We start from the raw sequence: 25,000 nt of genomic DNA on the forward strand, positions 1-25,000 counted from the left end.
TTATGAACACTCCTTATCTGACAATTTTACTTTCAGAGAAATTAGAGATGGCTTCTGAAAGCATGTCTTAGCTGTTAGTTGTTTTTGCTCTTTTTTTTGGGGGGGTGATAGGAGATGTCATTCTGTAAATATGTTTCTCTTATTGGTTAATGAATACAGCGCTGTTGGCCAATAGAAAAGCAAGATAGGTGGGACTAGGAGACAAGAAGGATTCTGGGAGATGTAGTAGAAGAGATTCAAGATGTAGAGACTTGAGAGAGTAGAGGTTTGGACCCTCTCTCTAGTAAGATAAGACCACATGAAAATACTTAGATTGACAGAAATGTGTTAATGCTTAAGACAGAGCTAGCTAGTAAGAGCTAGTAACAGGCCAACAGCTTTATATCTAATAGAATGTCTCTGTGTGTTATTTGGGGCTGACAAGGCTGTGGGACCAGGCTGGTGGGAAAACTGCTTGTAATAGGGGGTCCAGCCACCCAGCCCCAAATAAATCACACCCAAAGGCTTGTTTCTTGCCAGCCTTTGTTAATTTCAAATGATCCCATCTACCTTTTGCCTCTGGGCTTTTACCTTTCTCGACTTCTGTATATCTTTCCTTTTTTTCTTTCATGTCTCGCTGCAGCTGGGTGGCTGGCCCCTGGAGTCCTCTTTGCCCCTTTTTCTATTCCTTGTCCTCTTTTCTCCTTCTATTTATCTATTTATTCTCTTTGCCTGGCAGCCCCGCCTAGCCTTCCTCCTGCCTTGCTATTGGCTGTCCAGTTCTTTATTAGACCAGTCAGGTATTTTAGACAAGAAAAGTAATACAGCTTCACAGAGTTAAACAAATGCAACATAAAAGAATGCAACACATCTTTGCATCATTAAACAACTATTCCACAACATAAACAAATGTAAGGCATCTTAAAATAATATTCTACAACACTTAGCACACCAACGCAGTGAACTAACTCATAGTAAAACAAATAGTGTGAAGAGAAAGCAAAATGACAAAACCAAACCAACCAGCAAACAGTAAGAAAGATACAGGGCCCTCCAAAACTCAGTCTAACAGAGACAAAACAATGGGTGTGGGGGTCTGACTCTATAGCCACACACAGACCTGGGGCTCTACTGAACACACTGGAATATTTCTGAAGTCTGCATCAAGTAAAGAACAGCTGACAGAAATTAATCCTAAAATGACCCACATAGCCAGTCACCATAGTAAATCCACGCACAGTGGAACCTTTGGTCCCAAGGACCCCCACCCATCCCATATGCTTTAGTTACATACTGTCATTAAAAATGAGGTAGTTACTATGGATATGTCCAAGGACCGTCTGGAAATATGACCATACTTTATGAATGCTATGAAATCTTAGCTGAGGAAAAGAAACTATGAGACAATAAAAATAAAGAAGAACCAGGTGAGAGAGTATCTGAAATGGAAACTCAGCTCTTAACAGACAAACTTAGATATGGTGAAATAAAAAATGTCAGGGGCCCGCAGGAAACAGCAGTACCAATGACCTGGTCTTGGAAACAGCAGAGACAGAAGTTTATGAGATGTAAATGGCTTTAGTCATCTGGGAAATAGTAAACTGAGATATAAAGTGCCCGCGTCCCAGAAGGTAAGAGAACTGAGTGGGGGAAAAATGTGTAAAACCCAGCAGTATACATTTCTCAAATCCAACAGGACCCAGCAAGCTCAGTGCAGTCCAAGCAAAGCATGGACAAAAGGGCACTGCAGCAAAGGACAGAAAAACCTTGCTGCACTCCAAAAGCAAGAAGGAAGACTTTTAACTGGTCTGAGAAAAACAATACTTTTATAACACAAATGCTATTGAACGTGTTAGAAAGAATAGAGAGGAGAGACAGAAAGACGGCCCAGGGGGGAGGGAAGGCACATGGTTTTGGAACTTAAAAAAATGAAAATGTGTAACTGAAAATACTATCTATATCCAGTGAAAATATATTTACAAAACAAAACAAAAATGCAAACCTAGACAAATTGAGATGACAAAGTTTACCACCAGCAGCAATGGGCTACGAGAAACTGAAGGGTGATGAGATCAGAAGGGGACATGAACTTGGGGGAACCTTCCAGAAGGGAGTGAGCAGGTATCGCAAAGGAAAGTATGTGAACACAAAATAATCCTTACATGTGTGCGTGTTTCTCTATTTTTTATTTTTGAGACAGTGTTTCTCTGTGTAACTCTGGCTGTCCTGGAATTCTTTCTGTAGATCAGGCTGGCCTCAAACTCACAGATCTGCCTGACTCTGCTTCCCAAGTGCTGGGATTAAAAACTGTGTAACAAAAGTACACTTGCTCTTTCATACACTGGTGAAATGGCATCAGTACAGCTGAACAGACAGCTGGACAGCCCAACAGTGGCTTACAATACTTGTCTTATGATTACATCTGACCCAACTATCCTATTTACCCATGTATTCTCTCATAGGAAATGAAAACATTATTTCCCATCAAGACTTCAATGTCTGTATCAGTCCCAAATTGGAAATCCAAATGTCCACTCACCAGTGACACCACTGTGTATGGACACCACAGAGTTCCATCCAGTGATAAAAAGGGAACACACTAGTCTGCCAGTGTATGATTCTCCAGTACACGTACGAGAGCAAGAAGTCCTATTCTAAAGGCCAGGCTTCACAGCACAGGACACCCAGTGGGTCACTGACACAGGACTACACCTATGCAAGTTCCAGAGAAGACTACGGAGACAGAAGGAAGAGTGATGTTTGCTAATGATAGGAAGGCAGGACTCACTGGCTATCCATCCACAGGCAAGGGGGAATTTGTGGGTAACAGAAACACTTGGTATTGGGACAAACATATATAGTTGTGCGAACCCCTTAAACTCTCTATTTAAAGTGCTGTGACTACATGTAAATATATGTAGTGTTGGGGCTATAGCTCAATTAGCAGCATTCACCTATTCGCAGCCAGTTTGAGTTTCAGAAACTCCGTGTAGTAGTACACACCCATAAATCCAACATCTGGGAGGCAGGAGCTAGAGAGAGGATCAGAAGTTCAAGGTCATCCTCAGCTACACAGCAAGTTTGAGGCCGGCTCGGGATACATGAGAGCCTATCTCAAACAATCAAACAAAGCAAGTGACAGGCCTGCTCCTCCAAGGAGTTCACAATTTAGATGCGTTGGAAGATGCAGACACGCTTAACTGAACTGAACACAATGGTGTTTGTGGGGGGAAAGATTATGTTTGCCTTACAGAATCAAAGTCCCATGGAGGGGCGGTGACCTTTAGCCTGGCTGTTGAAAGATAAGGTGTTTCCAGGAAGACAAAGAGCATTTGAGTGATGGGGATGCAGCTGTAATGTCACCGACTAGAGAAGAGCCTGGCATACACGTGGGGGGGGGGTGTCACGGGACGGGACGGGACACAGCGGGTGCTGGAGGGTTTACAGGGTAAATGCAGGGCAACAGGGCGAAGTATCAAATGACTTCAAAAGTAGAGAATCTGGACCTCTCTGCAAAGAGAGCGTGACAAGGCTTTTTTCTACCTGCCTTCAAAGTAAGATTTCTCTAAAATCAGTTTGATAAACAATGCAGATGATAAATTTTAGTTTCAGGATGCTTGGACAAGAGAAATGTTAACAGTGCTTTGACGGAAAAGCAAGACAGGGCCATTTAAGGAAATGCAAAGGCAAGAATCGATTCCAGATACTTCTGAGGTCAAAATGAGAAAATCAGTAATAGTTTGTGTGTTGGTGACTTAGCAACCACATGTAGATGACAAAGTTTACAAATGTCACAGATATAAAAGTAAAGTACACATTCATGGCACTAAAGAAAGAACTATGATCATTTATAATGTCAACAATCCAAGCATAAAATGAATGTTTTCCTTTTTTCCCTCTTGCTGAAGTCAATGAAAATAAACCTATTTTGAAGATATTTACATATTTTACTCAAAATGTCCATTTTTGCTTCTTAACACATATATATCCCCTCATGTATCAATTCAAAAATTAAGAAATTTAGTACTTATCCTATACCAGATAGTACACAGAGGTGGCCACAGAGTGTTATGCTTAATCTTACTGCCCATCCTTGCCAACCAAGAACCACCTGTATGGATAGAGATTAGAAGAAGGGAAAACCATACTGCTCTTATGTAAATTACTCACACCAAACTTTAACACAAGAGACGAGGGCCTATATCCCCCACTGAGGAATTTTCATATTTTAGCAAAACCCAGTAATATATGTATAATGCCACCTCTTTGGTTCTGTTACATTAAAAAAAAAAAAAAAAAAAAAAAAAAGACACCAAGAAATTGAGCTAGACTTGTATACAATCAGCCCCTCTAAACAAAATCCACGGGAGGCAAGAACGTGTGCTTTAAATGCTGCTCAGAAATATTGGAAAGGAACACCGGTCAATCCCTAACACTCACCACATCTGTACATCTGTACCACAAGTCTCTGCTCCTATGCAGCGAATGCTTCCTTAGCTGTTCTGCTTACTCGGGGCCTCCACAGACTTTCCTGTTGACAGGCCTTTCCACACACTGACGTCTAGTGCTTGTGGGCTAAGGCGCAATACCAGCCCTGAGCTGACCTCTCACTCTCCATTCTCCTCCCTGCCCCTGCTCTTACCAACTCAAAACCGACACTAAAAAAATACACTTGCCACACAGAAATGGAAATGAATAGTATTCTAAGTCTCTGTGGAAATCTAAATACATCAGAAAGCAGTCTCGAAGAGTTAATAGACGTTTTATGCCAAAATATAAGTATCCATTACTAGTTAATAAGAAACTTTGCATGATCCCCCGAAATGAACACCATATCTGGACCTCGTGCAGAGAAATGTAGATGTTTTTCTAATGTAATGTTACTTGAAGCATATTGAGGAAGTGGCTACAAGGGCAGGCAAGCAGAGACTGCCCCCAAACCTCCAGTCCTAACACATAAGAGTCTCCCTACAACAGATTAGGAGGTGAGCTGTGTTCCCAAGAACTCTCTCATGACCCCATGGGTGAGGTTCTGCAATGTATACAGATATGAAAAACCCAAGGCAAACACCACACATGCATGCATGGAAAGGAGCTTAGTAATAGGAAATGGGTAAGAGGACAACCCACCAACCCACAACTGCAGAATGGAGTCGCTAGGGCTTTGGGGCGGGGGGTGGGGGGGGAGAGTGACATGATGAGAGACACATGATTTTTCCAATTTTAGATCTTAGACCTCCCCCACGTTAATTAATGCAGCATAGAAGTATGACTAAAGTCCTAAAAGCTACAGGGGTCAAAGTTCAAAAAAGAAGCAACAGATTCCCAGTAGTTAATCCCTAATGATGTGCACCACACCCAAACCTTTACACCATTAATAAAATCAAAAGGACAGCCATCGAAAGAACTACCTCTCTAGTAGACTTCTCATGATCACCAGTTCATTACTGCCTCGGGGAGAATGGTCACTCCCCCAGAGGTTCCTAATAGTCTTGACTAACTCTACAAAGGCAAGGAGACACACACAGCAGGGAAGTTCCCGGGGTCTGGAAGGAGGCAGGATTTGAATGGCTGAAGTGTGACTTTGTTTAAGTCACTGATTCTCCCCTCTCCTAGGGCTCAGTTCCCTCATTTAAAGGAAAAGGGCGGGGGCACACCTTGACTGACAACTCCAAGAGAAGCCTGTGGCATCGTTCCCAGACACATGGTCACTCAGCCTGGCACACACTGGGGCTCCAGGAATACAGTAGTGACAGATAGTCAGATGTCCCTTCTGGAGTCCCCACTGTCTTCCAACAGGGCAGGGAGGGAGACAGAACACTCTGCCTCTGGTTACAACAGTTAGCAGAGACACTCTGCCCCGGGGCTTCAATGCTGCCCACCCCCCCTACTCCCACCCCCCACCCCCGCCCAGTTTGTTTTCCAGTGACAATATTAAATTATGCTCTAGGAAAAAGAAAACCAAACACGTACTAACTGGATTTTTTTAAAAGAGCACTAGACATGTTTACATAGAAAGTGAAATTATAGCCAAATGGATACACTTTGCATATGTTCATTCCTGTCCTGAAAGACAATAAAAGGACCTATGAAGTTTATTTGATGTTTAAATTTCCTAAACGTATGTTAAAATTCTACCCACTTGAAACACTTAAAACCTCAGCTAACTTCAGGACAATTTGGATGCTGGCCTTTGAAAGCATTCCAACTTCCTCCTGTAAAATAAGTTCTGCATTGCTCAGCTTGCGTAAATTACTCATTCAGATTGTACAAAAATCAAGATAATTGCGATGATTTTAAGTTTTGGTTTTTAAGCTTTCATTTTTCAAAAGTATAACATCACCTCACAGGCAAAAGCTCTTACAGGACAAAAGACAACAGTTTTCATTTAGTTAAAGACAAAACAAGAAGAAATGTGCAGGCTGCCAAGCATGGAGACCTCCATTACCAACCCTACTAAGGTCCTCAGGCGGTTAGTCAAACCAAGAGAAGACTAACACGCACACTCCAGTCTTCTTAGAAAGCCCTGAGCTGGATTATTTCTTAACCCAGCACTATTATCTCTAATGGCCCAGTCATCTCCAGTACAATTAGATGCCCAGGGAGTCTTATTAACTCTTTCAAGCCATTCGGATACCATAATGAAGCATTAAGGACTGGAAACTAATTACAGTTGATTAAATAGTCTGGGACTTCCCAAGTGTTAATGAGCCTCACCCCCCCCCCCCAAAAAAAAAGACCAATTTTTTCCTTAGGGAGTACCAGGTTTATGTAGTCTTTGAAAAATTCCACAATGTCCAATACATCTACAGAATATGAAACTTGATAGATAGTAATGTTAGTTAGTGATGTAGAATACTGAGGGCAGAGAGGATAGGATAGAGAACATGGGGGAGGATTAACTTAAAGAAGAGTGTGGAAACCCACTATCTCTCACCCAAAAACTGTAACAGGAGGGGGGGTCGAACACATGGGGTACGAAAGAAGGGGGCATAGTAGGAGTTAAGGGATTAAGTGGGGACGGAGGTAGAGGGATAGGGAGGAAGGGGGTAATAAGTGCAGTAACTAAAACTAAGGGTCTACGAAAAAGCTTTAGGGAAACCCACTAGTTAGTAAGCTAATTTTAAAATCTAATTAAAAAAAAAAAAAAGTTTGAATGAGGTGCCCAATGAGTGAGTGAACAATGTCGTTCCAGAAGACATGGGTTATTAAATGAAAATCTCAGTGCAAGTCACTACCCCTCTCCCCCATGAGTTACGGGGCCAGGGTGGCCCCAGGGGTCTTCAAAACAATGCAGGTTACTGCCAGGGTCCTTGGTTTCCCCCCATAACTGTACAGTAAGGCTGAAGATACCACAGACTTTAGCTAAAGGACAACAATGACTATCAAAGCAACAGGGAAGCTCCCTCCCTGCTGGCTGGCTTTCACGGTGCCGGAATGTGCTGTGCAGGCTGCTGGGGGAGAAAAAGGGTCAACGATCTTACGTGTACATGCTCAATCCTGACATGATAGGCAAAATGTGACCAACGCTGCAACAGTGGGTACCAGCCGCTTTCTGATTAGATGTGAAACCTGTTCCACAGGAGGGAATGTCATACCTCATACATTTGTAAGCCGGGTCAGGAGCCTGCGACTTGAAAGGTTATAGGCTCTGAGGAACTTGCTATTGTTCTTTTGGTAAATGGTCAAGCCGTCAGACAACCTTCTAAATATGTGCATCGATACACAAAGACATGGGCTACTCTCAACCTTGGTCAAAAAAGCATCTTTCTGCATTAGACAGCAATCAACTCAGAGGCTCCTAATTGGTCAGAGACTGTGTGTGCCCAGCCCTAGACAGAACATCTTTGTCAATGATTACCTTCCTCCACCCTCCATCAAGTCTCAGGAAACATCCAGGAGGTGGAAGCAGAAAGGACAGGAAAGCTGTGGGGAGGAGCATAGTGATGTAGTCTTCTGAACACGACACACATGCACTTACACAGCTGTGCTTACCTTCATAAGACTTGCCAGGTTAAGCCAGCCAGTCATGGCAAGGAGTACCTGAGGACCCACCTGCCCCTGAGGAGCTCCTGGCAGTGATGGCTGCTGGGGGGGGGAGGGAATTGTTCCCTCTTCCTTGAGGGAGCCATTACCCATGCTCTAGTTGACAGCCCCATAACTGCCCACATATGAGAGGTGCTAATTAGACTCCGGAGGGGCATGGTTTAAAAAAAAATACAGTAAGAGGATATGAATTTGGGAGGGGGAAATGTTAAAGGAAATCTAGTGAGAGCTGGAGTGGGAATAAGAGGTAGAGAGGGGGCCTGATCATCTATACATAAAAGACATTCTCTAAGAACAAAAAAGAAAAGAAAAACAAAATGCCAAAAATACCGATGGCAATATTTAAATCACCACAAAACCACTTCCTTCTTTGTGTTAGAAATTCCAACTCTATGTGGTAATTTATATTTCAGGTCACTGTTCTACATCCTTTAAAGACGTTATGAAGAAAAGCATTTCAGACATGGGTGAGACTCTGAGAATCGATGGCAAACACAAGTTCTTATAGAATAAATTGGAAAATACGTGGTAGTAACAATGAAGATAAAAAAAATTAATGATAAAAAACAAACGTGAAGATTACAGTCTAGGAGGACACTAGAGAGAGGCCTATGGTGGCCGTGCAGCAGGTTCAGAGCAGAACCCAAGCAGAACTGATCACTTAATAGATATAATCAATTAGCTGATCACTTACTATTACACAAGGGCATTTTACGTTCCACTTAGCTTTAACTTTTAAGATTTATCCAAGAGACAGATATGGATAAATAATATTTAAAGGCTATAACGACTGCATTTTTTTTTCTGTTATCACAAAGCTTCCAGAAACATGCTAAGCATGTACAGACAAATAGTAAGGCTGTGATGGATGAGAAAGATAAAGAAAATTTAAAAACCCTAAGTTCTACACTGGGTAGTGTGAAGTCATTGCTTCAAGTCGGCGAAGTGACAAATCTTACATAGCGCTGGCATCCAAGCATAAGAGTGGCCACCCACCATCGGAGAGCAGTTGTGAGTACTTGTGAGGGGTCCTCAGGACCAGGACCCAGTGATGTCCTCTCATTGAAGGAAGACAGCAGAGATCTTAAACGGACCATTAACAGATCTGTCACCCTCCCCTGCCTCTCCCAGCCACTGTGTGTAATTCTGCCTTGTTGCCCTTGTGATCTCAGGAGGGGCTAGAGCACACAGAATGTGGAAGGTTACCTGAAGGACATCCGTCTATATGGAAGTCACCACCCATGCAGGGATGGCTTCCTGCTGCTCTGATGTCACCTATGAGCCTGCAAACAACCCTCATCCATGCTCTGAATGGCTCTCCAGTGGACTTTGGTGGAAGGTACTCAGGTTTGCTGTTGCCCTGGGAGAAGGGAGAAGATGCCTGATAAACTCACTGGCTCCCCCAGGTGGACTTTGGTGGAATGGACCTGGGTTTGTTGCCCTGGAATAGATATAGATGCCTGTTCACATCTCTCCAGGGAAAAAGTTCCTCCAACATAAAGACAGCTTGAGACGTGGTAAGATAATTGAGGGGGGAAACATAAAATATTAAAAAAAAATAGAGAAGAATGAGGAAAGTTTTAAGTCCCTGTCTTTTTAAATGGCAAGTCAAGTCAATAAAGAGAGTACACAAATTAAGAACTATCCGTAAAAACACATCGCTTATGGAACAAAAGCAGCTACTCAAAGCTAAGAACACATGGGTAAAAAGCACCAAGGAGGAGGAAATGGGGAGGCAAGATGGGAGGGAAGGCAGGGAAGCGGAAAGGAAAAGCAGTAAGCAGGAATGGACACAAGAAATTTCCTCATATCCCATGCAAAGTATCATTTGTCTGTCTCATTCTTTTTCTTTCTTTTTTTTTTTTTTTTTCTTCCTCCTCCTAGCAATATGACACAACTCATACAAAAATATTTTAGACTAACCTCTGTGGTCTACAGTAAAAAGAGTTTTAAAAATGCTGTTCAATACCTACATATATAAAGTGTGTTTCGTTTCCCTTTTCATTTCTAAGAATTCCAATGACTTGCTGATTTACTTCTGTTTTCTGGAAAGATTCAGACTTACCATGAAATTTATCAGCCTCAGGATCATTCACATTAATAGCAATTATTTTCCAATCTGTGGCATCCTGATCGATAAGTGCCAATATCCCAAGGATCTTCACATGGACCACATCTCCACGAGGAAGAACCTTTACAGAGAAAAGATGCCGTCATTTGCAAGGCTTGGGAGGGTTTAACTATAAAACCCTACTCACACAATGGAAACGTAACAGTTCTGGGAACTATAAACCATGTGAAAATGATCAGAAAGTCTGTCTTGCAGTCTCTTTCCTAGGAACAAGTATCTCAAAACTTCCTCTTCCACCCATGAAAGGGCTGCTGGCTAAATAACCAAAACAATCAATCAAAGCCTTGTGTACTTCGAGAAAAGCAGACATTAAACAGGCAGTGTAGGACCAAGACTCTGAGGGAAGTGACTGGAAGAGGAGGGTCATGGAAACTGCCTGGGCTTTGTGCCCAGGGCAACTGCAGGGTACAGAAGGGGGAGCCAGAAGGTGTCCCCGTCCCCGGACCGCCACATCTGTTCCACGGTACGAGCGCATGTGCACGAACACACACACACACACACACACACACACACACACACACACACACACACACACCAAACAAACAAACAAAGTACAGTTTAAAAGGAACAACCACTATCACCAAGGAGGACGAGGTGGCTACAATCCCTGCTTCATAGACTGGAGTCAAGATTTTACTCTGGAAACACAGTGCAGAGGAGGCTGAAAGTGTCCTCAAGAAAAGGTTACTTAAGACCCAGCAAGTGTTACATTTTTATGCCTAAAAACTATCAAACAGATTGTCTTAAGACAAGGAATGACAATGAAACAATTGTTAAAGCTAGAAAGAAACAAAACAGGTTCCTCGAGATGCTTAAAAGTGAGTGCAGGGTAATTAAAAATGAGAAGAAGCTGGGCTTAGGGAAACAGTTCAGTCCCACAGCACTTGCTATGTAAGCATGAGGACCTGAGTTCGAGTCCCAGGACTCTTATCAAAAGCTGGGTGTAGGGCTTGTAACCCCAGTGGCTAAATAAGCAAGAGCCTGAGGTTGGTGAGAAACTCTGTCTCAAAAGTAGATGGCACCTGCGGAGGAATGACACCAGAGGCTGACATCTGGCAGCCACATCAAGTAACACACTCTCCCACATACATACATCTATACACAGACACAGACTGTATCAGAAGTTTCCTCTGATACTACACTGCTTGAGAAAGTGATTTCAGCGCTCTTGGGCTGCCAACACCTCAAATCTTTCTACATTCTTTTATTTTCAAAGGGTTAGTCGGCTATCAAACTGCCTTGTAAGCTTAGACTCTAAATGTGTTTCAGAAGACAAATTCCCTCGTGGTCCCAAAATGCAGCTTTACATTTTACAAAATAAGGTATGCAAAACAGAGTCATTTATGTACCCCAAAAGTGTTTAGACAAAATGATGTTAAACCAGAAAATCAAGTAAATCCATTCAAAATATTTGCAAAATGACAAGTCTTAATCGAATTGTCCACGAACTGACTGTCACACAGTCGATTAGTGTGACTGTAGGAATGACACTGAAGGCTCCTTCTTTAGAGAGGGCACACAGACAATCACATAAGGGTCTCCCGTGGCTAGTCTATTATCTATGAAACACCTGGTACTGCGTTAGGAAAAGAGCGAAAAAGAAAAAAAAAAAAAAGGGTGGAGTGGGGGAGAGACAGAGAGAGAGGAAGGGAGGGAGAGAAGGAGGGAGGGAGACAGGGAGAGAAAGGGAAAGAGGGAGAGGGGAGGGAGAGACAGAGAGAGAATTAGACTCCAGCCACACGGAGGCCAGGACAGACTTTTTGGTCTGAGGTAGAGGTAAGAGCTAGTGGCCGGTTTCTTTTCTCATCTTCAGCTTGAAGTTTGAACCCAGTATCAATCATGGGTGTATATTACTCGTGTTACAAATCCCTGTTTGCATTTACTACCTTGTCTGGGATACTTAGATGTTGCAGGTGTGGACAAAAGAATAAATAAATAAATAAATAAATAAATAAATAAATAAATAAAAAATAAAAAAAAAAAAAAAAAAAAAAAACAAGACACAACAGCGACCTCAAATACAAAGGCTCTACCATCGCACATCTCAACCGCTGGGTTGCAGGGCCCAACCTGCAATTTTACAGGACAGAGATGGAAGGGATACAGGCGGGCATCAGTCTTCACAAGCATTAGCCCTGGAGGCGGGGCCCCATCAAAGCCAGAGACAGCCTCCAGAATCACACCTCTGGGACTGGATCCCACTCTGGCGCTTTCCAGCCATGTGAGGTGAAAGTGAGACAATGTGAGATGCATGGGTAGCTTCGGAAAGTTTGGGCTCATATAGGGAATCATGATTTAGATCCCCCTTCCCACTCACAGTAAATAAAAATGTGAGGGAGGATTTAAAAAAAAAAAAAAAAACACAAAAACAAAACAAAACAAAACAAAAAAAAAACTGGTAAGAAAACAAATAAGCAGCTCACCTTTAAGCATATCCAAAAGACAAGGATCTAAGTGATGTTTGATGTTAGTTCCTACAATTCTACAAGAAGTATGTTTCTGCCATTCTTGCTATCATTAAGGAAATACCAAAATTTCTTTTTTTCAGAAGAAGAAACCCATCTTCAGTCACAAAAGAGGAGTTTCTTCCACTCTAAGCCCAGGGAAAGCTTTGGGATGCCCAGGAGACTCTTGGCTCTAGGGATGGGTAACTGCAGATCTTAATGATATGACTTTGCCCTGTTTGATTGGCACTGCTGTTCTTTTTGGAAGAATGCAGGGCTAAGAGAACCCCAGCCTGTGAAGGAAATAAAACAGCAACCTTACCCTATAAGAGTTCAGGTGTCAATCAAATGTTGCTCCTTCCTGCCCCATCCCACCAAGCCCTTTTCCTTAGCTATAAATCACCAAGTATCTCGGGTACCTATCCTCAGGTCTATATTGTTGTTTCCCAGTCCCTAAGTCCAAAAGGAAGATGTAGAGGCTGATACTTGTGAAAGAAGGCGGTGCTATTCACAGCTTTGGGTGTGCCTGCTCTCAGCCCTGAAGCACTTCATAGACACAGCAGCTGGCAGCTAAAGCTAATACAGGCTGGAGTCATGGTGTTCACTTCGAAAGAGGATGAGGACAGAGGAAACCTGGGGGACAGACACACAGACAAGGGCCCAGGACACTGTCAGGAGAAGTAATTAGAGTATTAACCCTTGAGGACAAGGCTTCAGGACGGCATGGTACACAAGACCAAAGGAACTGTAAGGTCTTCATAAAACATCCTGAGTTTGAAGCTATGTACACGTACCAATTAAAAGCTGGTCATGTTGGGTAACTCTCAACCAAGGCAGTTTTAACCTCTAGGAGACCCTGGCTGCCGGAGACACCTTTTGGTTTAATAGTACCTCATGGAAGAGGACGGGGATGTCTGAGAGACACACTGCCCTGACAAAGCTTGAGCCATCTCAAACGTCAGCTGCGCTACAGAAGAGGACAGCACACAAGTTCTTGAGAACTTCCACTCTCAATTATTTTGTTTTCTTACTCATAAAACTGATTTCCCAGCAATATAGCAACCAGTGAGTTTATTTTGTAGACTTTGAGGCTAGCAGGAAGCAAGTTTCAGGTGACTGTCAAGTTTCATCAGATGAACCAGCTTTTGATCTCAGAAGAACACAGAGAGGGAGCCTTGCTTCAAACAAACTGGACTGCTCTTCCGAGGAATTGACCGAATGCAACCTACGTTACCACTTCCATGGGAGCAACTCAATCCAGTTTGTAAACTAGGTTGAGATGCTGAAGCTAGGGTGTTTGTGCCTAGGTTTCAGGGAAATCCAGACAGAGGCTTTTCTAGCTGCTGTGGGGACATTTCCAAAGGCAGGAATGTCAGTCGTAAATGCTGGGTTGAATTTGTCCTCCACAACCCCGAGAGATGACATTAGGCAAGTTACTTCTTATAGTGTTTTAGGGCTTAGTGTCTCAGTAAAGTGAAGATGGTGTCTCAGTTCCCTATACTGTTGAAGAGACAAGGGAAAATAGATGTATAAACTCAAAGCCAAGAGATCTTCTACAGAGAGCATTGTTCCCCCTCTGGGACCTATTTATTATTAAAATACACCTTCCCAGTGACAATGGTCAGGGACCTGGAATAAGGGGATGTAAGAGGGGCCTATAAACACAGGCTCCATGCTGACTCAGGTCTGAGGGAGGCAAACTTCAACCATGGACAGTTAACACAGAAAATAACGGGAAGCAGTGTTTAAAGCATATTAACTTGTGAACTCGGTTTTCTACTGTTGTGTAGTAAGTTATTGCAACTTAATGGCTTAAACAATGTAAGTTTTCATGGACCAAGAAGAACCCATGCCAGGGATGGGCGGATTTTCTGCCTAGGGTTTAAACAGTAGTTGGGCCTATAACATTGCAAGTTCTAGAATAGACTAGCAAAATATAACAATAATTAGTTAACATACTCCAGTAATTATACATTAACAAATCACATATTAACATTCCTAAATTTTATGGTGTATATTCTACAACTTGGAAACCTCTATTGAGGTTTCTTAGCTATTCTTGGCTTACAGATAAATGTGACTGTGTCATGTCAATGTATAAGTTACAAATGTTGCTAACATTTCTTCCAGTCACAACTCACTAATTATGTGGTCAGTGACACAGTACACGGGCCTTTGTTTAAGCTTCTTATTCAACCAGGTTTAAACTGACTAAATATGAATGGACTACCCCCTAACAGTTATACCCCAAAAACAAGAGGATTTTTTCTCATGTCAGAAGCACACAATTGTTCCAGCAATGAAAAGTCACTTAACTTAGCCATCTTTACTTGTTATGAAATAAGATATGGGCTGGAAACCAAAGAGCCTAGCATGGAATCTAGGCAGAGGAGGTATTCATTAGGATATTTTATTCCTTTCATTCTTGTAGCCTGTTTAATTTTATAAACATCATTTACACCTCTTACAAGAATATACTAAAAAAAATAAGTTCAGAAAAACTACAACTTAAATTTGAAGTTAAGTCATAATTTGTTCGTACTTCTGTTGAAGACATGTGCCAGGCAAGAGTAACAGTCACATACACACAAATTCTAACAAATCTGAGCAGGCAATGAGAATTACCACTAGGGTGAGGATCCCTCAGCTCACAAAAGGAGGAAGAATGAGGAGGAAGATGAGAAGAGGGGAAGGTGAGAAATGACAAGAGGGAGAGAATGGGGGAGAAGAGCCGAGAGGGAGAGGGTGAGGAGAACGCTGAAGGGAGAAAAAAGAAAAACAGAAAAAAAAAAAAAAAAAAAAAAACCAGGAAGTAAAAAGCAACAAATGGCAGGAAATACACAGATGGAGTTTCTGCCCCATCTGGTCCCATAGCCGTTTGGCCCCAAATAAACACACAGGGTCTTATACTAATTATAAACTGTTTGGCCAATGGCTTAGGCTTCTTACTGGCTAGTTCTCTCTTAATTATTAACCCAATGCTATTAATCTATGTATTTCTACATGGCCTTATCTTACTGGAGAATGCTGGGCATCCTATACTCCAGGTAGCTACTTGGTGTCTCTCTGGCAGCTCCTCTCTGCCTTCCTCTTCCCAGCATTCTCCTAGTCTGGTAGCCCACCTATACTTCCTGCCTGGCTACTGGCCAATCACATTCATTCATCAGCCAATAATAAGAGAAGCATATTCACAGCACACAGAACATCCCCCATCAGAAACATTAAGAGGGGATGAAGAGGGAATCAGAACGATGAAGAACATTAAAAACAAGAGGAGAGAAACAACAAAAAATAGTAAAGAGAGATAACTATTACCTGAAGATGCTAACATAAGTTTCCAACGACTGATTCCAACTAAGTCAGAAGAACGTAATAACTTGGCCAGGAAAGGAGGTAGGAGCCAGGTACCAAAGGAAGCATGACAGCAGATTTTGTGACTTAGCAAGGAAACTGGTTAGCACAAGGAATACATCAACTGAGACATTAACAGTGAACTAGACGAAACTACTGGCAGCAAGAAGGAAAAAATTAGTTTTGAAAGCTCTTTGGACACAAAATCAATATTGCATCATTAGCTGGGTGAAGAGAAGCAAGCCATCAAGATGATCCCGCTGTTCCCAGTGGAGGAGTATGGAAATGTGAGGGGAAGGGGCCAAGCTGTCTTCAGTAGTATTCTCTGTTTGCTTACTGTATTTTCTGTCGCTCTCCTCGCCCCCACGCCCCATGGAAAGTAATGAGAGCTATAAATTAGAAAAAGGAAAAAGTGAACGTAGCTTGGACCATGAACTCGAGAGGCCCAAGAGACATCGGAGTACAGCTAATACGCAGCTGAATGCAAGGCTATGAGCTGATGTTGTGTACTATAAGAGCAAAGCCAGGGACACCTAGGGGAAGAGCACAGGAGCACAGGAACTAACAGGGGCCCCTCCTCCCGCTCCCCAGCCCTACGGGGCAGGCAGGAGGAAGTGTGCCTGAGAATGAACTCATGTGCAAGCCAGAAAGCTTGCACAGAAAGCCAAGTACTGTGATATAATAGAAGCCAAGGGGACAGCTGACTGCTTCAAGGAGGAAGAGGACATGGCAGCTAGAGAGCGCTACAGGAAATCCATACTCTACGGCAGCTCCGGGGAACCCTACTGATGGCAGTTTGATGGAAATGATGGTGGACAGGAGGAAGAACCACCTTCGCAATGGAGTGACAACTACGAGAGAAGGAGATGGAGATGGGTCCTGAAGGCTCTTCTTCCAGGGCTCTGTGAAAGGGGCTGTCGGAGAGGGTGCCTGTGATAGGAAGCCAGATATGAATGAGGGGCTGTTGACCCTGGAGAGAAGGGAGGAGAAGAAAACATGCCCTGCAGGCGGGAAGTGTGAAATCTAGAGCAGCCATGGGGGTGGCACGGACCGCCTTACACAGTCCTGAGGGGAATGAAGACGGAGCTCGCCCCTGCTGATGTCTACGAGCGCTTTGACTCACAGACTAGGGAACAGCGCAGGACGGCAATGTGCGCTAGTGTGAATGCAGTAGAGACGGGAACCGAGCAGACCGAAGAGCTACTGAGAGGAACCAGCACACAGACTCATTTCACAGGACCTTGTTTCGCACCACAGGACTTGGCAGCCTGGAAGCAGATATGGAAAGAAAACGGGGGAGGGGTTTTGCTTTTTTCATGTGTATGTGTGTGCATCTGTAGACACATGTGCAAGTGCAGACATACATGCCTGTGGTCAGAGGATAATCTCCAGGGTCATTCCTTAGGCTACCTGGAACTTCGCCAAACAGACCTAGCTAGCTGGCCAGCAAGGTCCAGGCACCTGCATGTCGTTTCCTGTCCAGGAATGGCATTACAGGTGTGTCACCGTGCTTGGCTTCCCCCTGGGGTCTGGGGATCTGAATGAACACTCTCTAGTCATGCATTTTACCCCGGGAGCCGCTTCCCCAGCTCGGGCAGTTGGTTCCCATCAGTACTGAACTCTCTGACTAGACAATGACACGGAAGCTGAAGTCAGAGCTTGACAAACTCCCAATAAATGTCAGAAGCAAACCCTGAAGGCCTTCCAGTCCCTGTTACAAGACCTCCTCAGCTCTGCTGCTCTGACATAAGAGCAGCGCTAGACAAGGCACACAGGAAGGCAGCTGTGTCACAGACGGAATCAGAACCAGATGTCGGCTGGCTTTCACCTGCCCTGCGTGGCTCACCAAGGCGGGACCTGGGAAAAAGCAGTGAGGGTAAGGAAGAGTCTCAACATCAGGGGAACGAGCACATTCAGACTCCGAGTAGAAGAGCTAGAGGCCAAAAGGAAGTTTTATGACGAGAATAAAGCAAGCACACGTGAGGACTAAGGCAGTCTGTAGGACAAACCTTTGAGCCTATTTCACAAACGTCAATGGGATCGTTGTCTCCACAGCAGTTTGTGGTCTTATCTTTCTGATAAGGGTCTTCCCAGGTCTAAAAAACAGAACAAAACAAAAAACAATCAAAACTGAGGCAGAAATGTAGGGTAACACTCACTGTGGGATATATATGCTAACCTTTCCAATGACCGTGACGTTTTATAACTAGCCATGACTCAAAGGGAAAATGAGCCGAGGTTACCCACGCAGGCTCCGTGCTAACAGCAGTCCAAGATACACCCTCAGGCATCATAATCATCAACAGGTTTACAGCCCTTCTACTCTCTGTCTCTAATCTGTGTCATCACATCTGAAAGTGGGTAGCATTTTCAGAATATTCATCTTCCAAGCCTAGTCAGCGGCTAAATTCACACTCACAAACCTCAGGGTTTCGCTGTTTCTCTCTTTTTGCCGACACGACGGTCTCAGCCATGGCCCTGTCACTCACTGCTACACCTGACGTGGTGGCAGTCTCCCAGCCTCGCTTTCCACATCTGAAATGAACTTCCTATTGGTTAAGGGTCTCCTAAGCTAGAAACAGCTTTCCCTCCAGAAGCAAAGGACAAGGCATGGTTTACTCCAGTGCGGAAAAACCAACCCATCTCTGTCCATTTTCCTCCCTTAAAAACGTCTGAACCTTTGTCATTAAATTTCAGGCTCCTGACAAAAATCATGCAAATAAGTCAGCTCTTGGGTCTACTGGGAAGATGATAACCTATTGGCTATAAATTATATGCCACAGTTTTGGAGATGAATAATGTAATGGGCATTTGCTGTCAATTTAAAATCTCTCCCAGGCACCGTCTCTTCCCAGAAGCTTGACTCTGAATCAAACTATAGAAATGGCCTAAAATGAATTGTCTTAAATTGGCATTAGAAGGGATGAGAAACTTCCATCTCAAGATTCAGCCACTGACATCCCGGCATTTACATTATCCAAGTTTACTTTCTCTATTTTATGAAGGTAACTAAAACTGCACTTATTTACAAGTAACCCCAGAAAAAAAAGAAAAAAAAAAAAAACAGTATTTTCCTTCTAACCTTAACTATAATACATCTACTGACCCATCTTTACTTTTAAAAACAAAACAAATAACAAAACACAACAACAAAAAATCAGGCCCAGCAAGTATGTCCCACTACTAAACCTACTAAAACCAAAAAACCTAGAATAACAATCAATATAACCTTATGTACCGGCCATAGGTGAGAGATACTGTCTAACACACACACACACACACACACACACACACACACACACACACACACACCTTGTGAGGAATAATTATCCATCCCATAATACAAATAAACTGAAATGGTTTACAGGGGTCAAAGCTCACCGAATCTCTAAGTAGCAGAGTCAGGGTTAGAATCCATGGTGTGAATCAGAAGTTACGATGCTCACATTTCAGCAAGAACAGCAAGTTCCGCCTCCCAGTTCCCTTCTTGACATGTTCTTCCTTACTCTGACAAATGTCTGTGCTTCCTGCAGTAGCTCCGTTCTCTCCTAGTCCTCCCATCGCTTCTGCATCTTTCCTATTGCTGCTTACCAGGCATTTGGATCCACGCACAAGGCTGGATACTGAGTATCCATCAATAGGGCAGGCTCTCTCTGTTGCACAAATTCTCAGAGTCAGCTATCAGGGGGTGAAAGCTGAAGGATCAGAGAAGCAGAGCCACCAACCACTGGAGAGTCCTTACCTCTAGCAATGCTCAGACAAAATCCTGTCCTCAGACTGCCTGCCCTGCCTTATATCCCTCTCTCCATCCAACCATATCCCTTCCTGTCTCCACTTCCTTAGCGCTGGGATAAAAGATGTGTGAGTCCCAAGTATGAGATTAACGGTGTGAGCCACCACCACTTGGCTCTGTTTCTTTTTTTAGACTAGATCAATTTCATGTAGCCTAGGGTGGCCTTGAACTCACAGAGATCATCTACCTTTTTCTCCCAGGTGCTGGGATTAAAAATGGGTGCCACCACTGCCTGGCCCCTATGGCTAACTAGTGTGGCTAGCTCTGCGCTCTGATCTTCAGGCAAGCTTTATTTGTTAGATCATCAACAAAATATCCCAATAAGGCTCAGTAAGCGAGAGAGTGCTGTGTTAATAAGTGGTGTAACATTTGTCTCCATGTGCAGAGGAACCAACACAGAACCGAACTGAAATCACTGATCTAGACCATAAAGTCAAAAATACCCATGAGTTAGTTTCCTCTTTCCTAAGGCATGAACTCCATTTCCATGGATTGAACAGGAAGTCATGCTGGCCAAAAGAAGACAGCTACATACCACAACAGCTCTGATTAAACACCCAGACCTCAGTTTCTTCAACTATATAAAGAATGACACGAGTAAGGTAACGTTCGGATACTTGACATCCGGAGTCCTGATCGTTAGTGTCTACTCATAATCTCCATGCATACCACCAGTGAATAGGAAGCGCACAGATTGATGGGATGACCTAGCCTATAGAGAGCAACATTAATTAATTAAGCATAATTAGTTAAGAAACTCTTTGCTAATGTTGTCACCTTGGTTGTGAGCTGAGCCTCTAATAGCTGCCCATCTCTACAGCCCTTGTCTCTTATTTTGAGGCAAAGGTGTCTTCTCATAACATGCACGCAATAAGGCTTTGGAGAATTTTTTTTCCTTTTTTTAGATTTATTTGTTTCATGTGTATGAATGCTTGTATGCACGTATACATATACACCACACTTCTGCCTGGTGGCTGTGGAGGCCGGAACAGGGCACTGAATCCCTTAGAACTGGAGTTACAGATGACTATGGCCATCGTGTGCATGCTGGGAAGGGAACCTGGGTCACCTGCAAGAGCACTAGTGTTCCTAATCACTGGACTATCTCTCTAGCCCCTTGGTGAATTGTTCTGTTTGTTGATTGGCTGACTGAACTCGCCTCACTACTTTCATTATTATCTATCAACTTAGTTTCTAATGTTGAGTAATTAAAAATATAATGAAATATTCTTAAGCCATTCAATGCTGTTAATATTAGGGTCGTTTCTTCACAATCTTCCATATCAGCAGACACAACACACACACATTTCTGCCTTTAGTATTTCACATCTTCAGGCTTTAGTTGTGTTCCAAAGTTTGTACATTAAGTAGTGTCACTTTTAACATTTAACAGATGAGGAAACTGAACAATGTAAAACTTTGAGACTGCCCTCTAGTGGAAGTTTAGGTGCATAACAGGGCAGAGAAAAGGAAAAGGCTCAGACTGGTGAAGTATAAAGAGGGGAACATTCGAACTCTTGAACTAAGTAAGAAAAAAAGGCAAACAGGACTAAGTGAGCTAAAGACATAAACAGATGATTAGAGAAAAAATAAATATGGGTGATTTACACATTTAAGAAAAGTTGTTAATCTGAGAACCACAAAGTAAAAGTACGTTTCAACACTATTTCACAGAATTCAGAGATTTGATAACCCAAAATAGTAGCTAGGCTATTGCTCACCTGGAACCCTATATAATGTTCGTAAGAGTATAAATTGTTACAACTTATTATATGACTAATCTGAGAATATTTGGTAGAGCAGAATGGGCATATAACTCACAATTTGATTCACAAATGCCTCTCTAGTATAGTGGTTCTCAACCTTCCTGATGGTAAGACTCTTTAATGTAGTACCTCACATTGTGGTGACCCCCAACCATAACATAATTTTGCTACTGTTATGAATCATAATGTAAATACCTGTTTTCAGATGGTCTTAGGCGACCCCTGTGAAAGGGTCATTTGACCATCAAAGGAGTTGCAACCCACAAGTTGGGAACTATGGATCTAGTACATAATCTAAAAATAAAAAAATCTTAGCATGAGACCAAGAAAAGGATAACAGAAAGCCACAACCTATTAAGAAATAATTATAAATCTACAAATATGAAATCATAATACATATTGACATAGCCTGAAATAAATCCTGGCTTTGAACAGGAATTGGAGATCATTACTTTACAATCTCTATCAACCAATAAATATCCTTTTATCACTATGTTCTCTGAAAAACATTGAAAACAAAAAGAAACAGCTGTCCACACAGGTGGGTTTTGGCAAGTTTCTTGTTGATCGTCTACGGTTCTTAGCTCCAAATTAGAGCTAGTGAGAGCTACTCATCTCAACTGAGATCATACTGGATCAACAGTCTATCGCCTTTATCATTGTCAGTAGCATCAGCGGCAACAGCCGAATTGCTGAGCTAACATTGTTAAGAACCATCTACAGAGCTCACCCTAGACCACCCCCTTCATTACAATAGCCTTTCCAGGTAGGAGTCAAGATCATACAAATGAATATAAACAAGCCTAGAGAGATCTGATCTCTTTTCTCAGGCTCTAAATATAACAAACACCACCATTTACTTAATGTCTATGGTCAATGACTCAAATTTGTAAGGGAGTTTAAAATAATGAACATGTCAATACTGTATTCAGACTGAAGGCTGAATTTTAAAGTGAGACTCTTTTCGTATTATCTATGCAAGTGTTCTAAATATGTACTTAGAGAAAGGGATTACTGGAATGACCCTGGTAGATGTGGGTAAACGTAAATGTAAGTGTGGAAGATGACTTTTATTCAAGTCCGAGTCAAAGTCGGAGGAAAACACTTCATGGGAGACCATAGAGAGCTAGAGGTCTAAGATGATGATGTCATATTGTTGAGTCACAACCTCACTGATGATAACATTTCTACTTAGTGTTCTGCTTAAATGTCCTTCTAAGCAGTTGGCTTGGTAACTGTTCTTAACAAATATTCTGCTCAACCAAGACAAAATGTAGGTGACCAGATGAACTTAATATCCACATGTGCTGGACTGGCTGGTATTCCGTGTGTCCATTTGACACAGGCTAGACTCATTGGAGAGGAAGGAGGCTCCGTTGAGGAAATGGCTCCATGAGATGCAGCTGTAAGGCATTTTCTCCAATAGTGATCAATGGGGGAGGGCCCAGCCCAGTGTGGGCTAGCAGTGCAGTCCTTAGTTTTATATGAAAGCAGGCTGAATTAAGGGTCAGGGTGTGGTGTCATCCAGGCTTGGGCTGCTGCCACGGGCCATGTCCCTGCTGCAGCCATAGTCTGCGTTGATGTCTGTGACTCCAGTTACCACTGAAAACGGTGAGGATAGAGTCACACAAAGTTGGCTCAGCCCCTCACTGGCTGCATGCAGCACTTGGGAGAACAGGCCACAGGCCCTGCACCTCACCAGAGTAGCCCAGTAGGGCTGACCCTATTGATGGGGTGTGGGGGGGTGTGATATGCAAGAGGTCTAGATGTGGGTGAGGGAGAGAACACCTCCCCCTTCCTCACACCCCCTCACCGCCTATGTGGGTGGGGGGGAGCAGAACCTGCACCTCACCCAGGCAGCAAAGTCGAGCTGATCCTGGTGGTGGGCGGGCAGCTGAGCCAGCCCTGAAGGCATGAGAGTAGGAGACCACAGACAAACAGACAGACAGACAGATAGACAGAAAGACACATAACACACCTCCATATGCTCCCTGCAATGATTGGGAAAGTGGGCCCTGCACCTTGTCTGGGCTAAACAGCAGAGCTGGCCCTGGCGAGGGGAGATGAGATGAACCCAGGTGCGTGAGAGCAGAACTGCCCCCACCCCCACCCCCCTCCCCCACCCTCACCCGCTGATCCTTGCTGTCTGCTGCACTGGGTGAGTTCACCCAGGTGAGGGAAAGCTGGTGGGCTGACCAACCCAGCTACCACCCAGGCCCAGAGTCAGGGCTACGAGTTGGCTCACCCCAACATTCACCTGACCTTTGAACTGTAGGAGCGTGTGAGGGGGCCGGACCCGAAGACCCAGACCTGCAGGAATTCCATGGCACGGACAACAGGGATAGCTAAAAGAGGTCTCAGAGAAGACCCATTACCAATAGCACAGCTGAAGTGAGAGGCCTCAGGCCAGACCAAGACTCAGCAGCACACGAAAGGGTTTGCTGCATGACTCACTACACCCACCGCAGCTTCCACACTGAGAACGTTTGTTTTGTTTTCTGGGGGAGGTTGCAAGCACAGAGGGTTGATGCAAGGGGACAGGGGAGACAAGCGGGGCAGGGATGGCTAATGTGAAATACACAGAATCAATAAAAATATTTTCAAAAGAAAGGAAGTGTGTTGAGCAAGCCAGGGGAAGCAAGCCAGTAAGCAGCATCCCTCCTCCCTCCATGGCTTCTGCATCAGCTCCTGCCTCCAGGCTCCCGCCCAGTTGTGACTTCCTGCCTTGACTTCCTTCAATAGCAAACAGCAACACAGAAGTGTAAGTCAAATGAACCCTTCTCTCCCCAGCTTGCATTTTAGTCTTGGTGTTTTATCACAGCAAGGGAAATACTAAAACATGTACCATGAGGCAAACACCCCCGCAATGACGTCACTAACTTATTCACCCCAAAACGTTTACTGTTGTACACAGTGCTACATTCCTGTAATCCTAGGACTTGGGCAGACTGAGGAAGGTATTTTCCGTGAGCCTCATGAAAAGAATGCAAAATTACTGATCACCAATTCAGGGTATCAAGAATTAAACTGGTCCACTGAAATATAACCACCAATAAAACAGAATTCCTGAGCTAATGAAGTCTGCATTCTACCTTCAAGAAACTGACAGTAAACAAGATAACTTACAGTCAGTTATAATTTGGTGGGCATTTAGAACAGGAGGGAGTAACTCGTGTGAACAGTAAAGTTCATGAGGCAGGGTGAAAGATTTACAGCTTGAGAGACATCACAAAGGCTTGGACTAGAGCAAACATTCCAGTTAGTGAGCTGGGCGTGCTGGAAAAGGAGTCAGCTGAAGGGAGGGCTGGGAATAAAGAAGAGAGAGGAGAAGGAAGGAGGACACCGAGGAAAGATGGATACAGCATCACAAAGGGACCAGTAATTAATTGGTTTTCCCTCTAAAAGCTGTCTGATCAATAACCAGCTTTAAAAAAAAAAAAAAATCGCATGAAGTTATTTTTATGTGGGAGATAACAAATATATGCAATCT

General features: G+C 43.4%; 1 protein-coding gene across 1 annotated transcript in view; it reads right to left on the minus strand.

Moving 5' to 3' along the window:
* Ppa2 (inorganic pyrophosphatase 2) overlaps positions 1-25,000 on the minus strand; it is a 64,216-nt gene that overhangs the window by 16,187 nt on the left and 23,029 nt on the right. The window contains exons 6-7 of the mRNA XM_051185465.1: positions 17,961-18,047; positions 10,091-10,217 (exon numbers count right to left, since the gene is read on the minus strand). Of these exons, the coding sequence (XP_051041422.1) occupies positions 10,091-10,217; positions 17,961-18,047 (214 nt within the window). The remainder of the gene's footprint in view (positions 1-10,090; positions 10,218-17,960; positions 18,048-25,000) is intronic.

This window comes from Phodopus roborovskii, unplaced genomic scaffold (genome assembly GCF_943737965.1).
Source record: "Phodopus roborovskii unplaced genomic scaffold, PHOROB, whole genome shotgun sequence".
NCBI classification, from domain to species: Eukaryota; Metazoa; Chordata; class Mammalia; order Rodentia; family Cricetidae; genus Phodopus; species Phodopus roborovskii.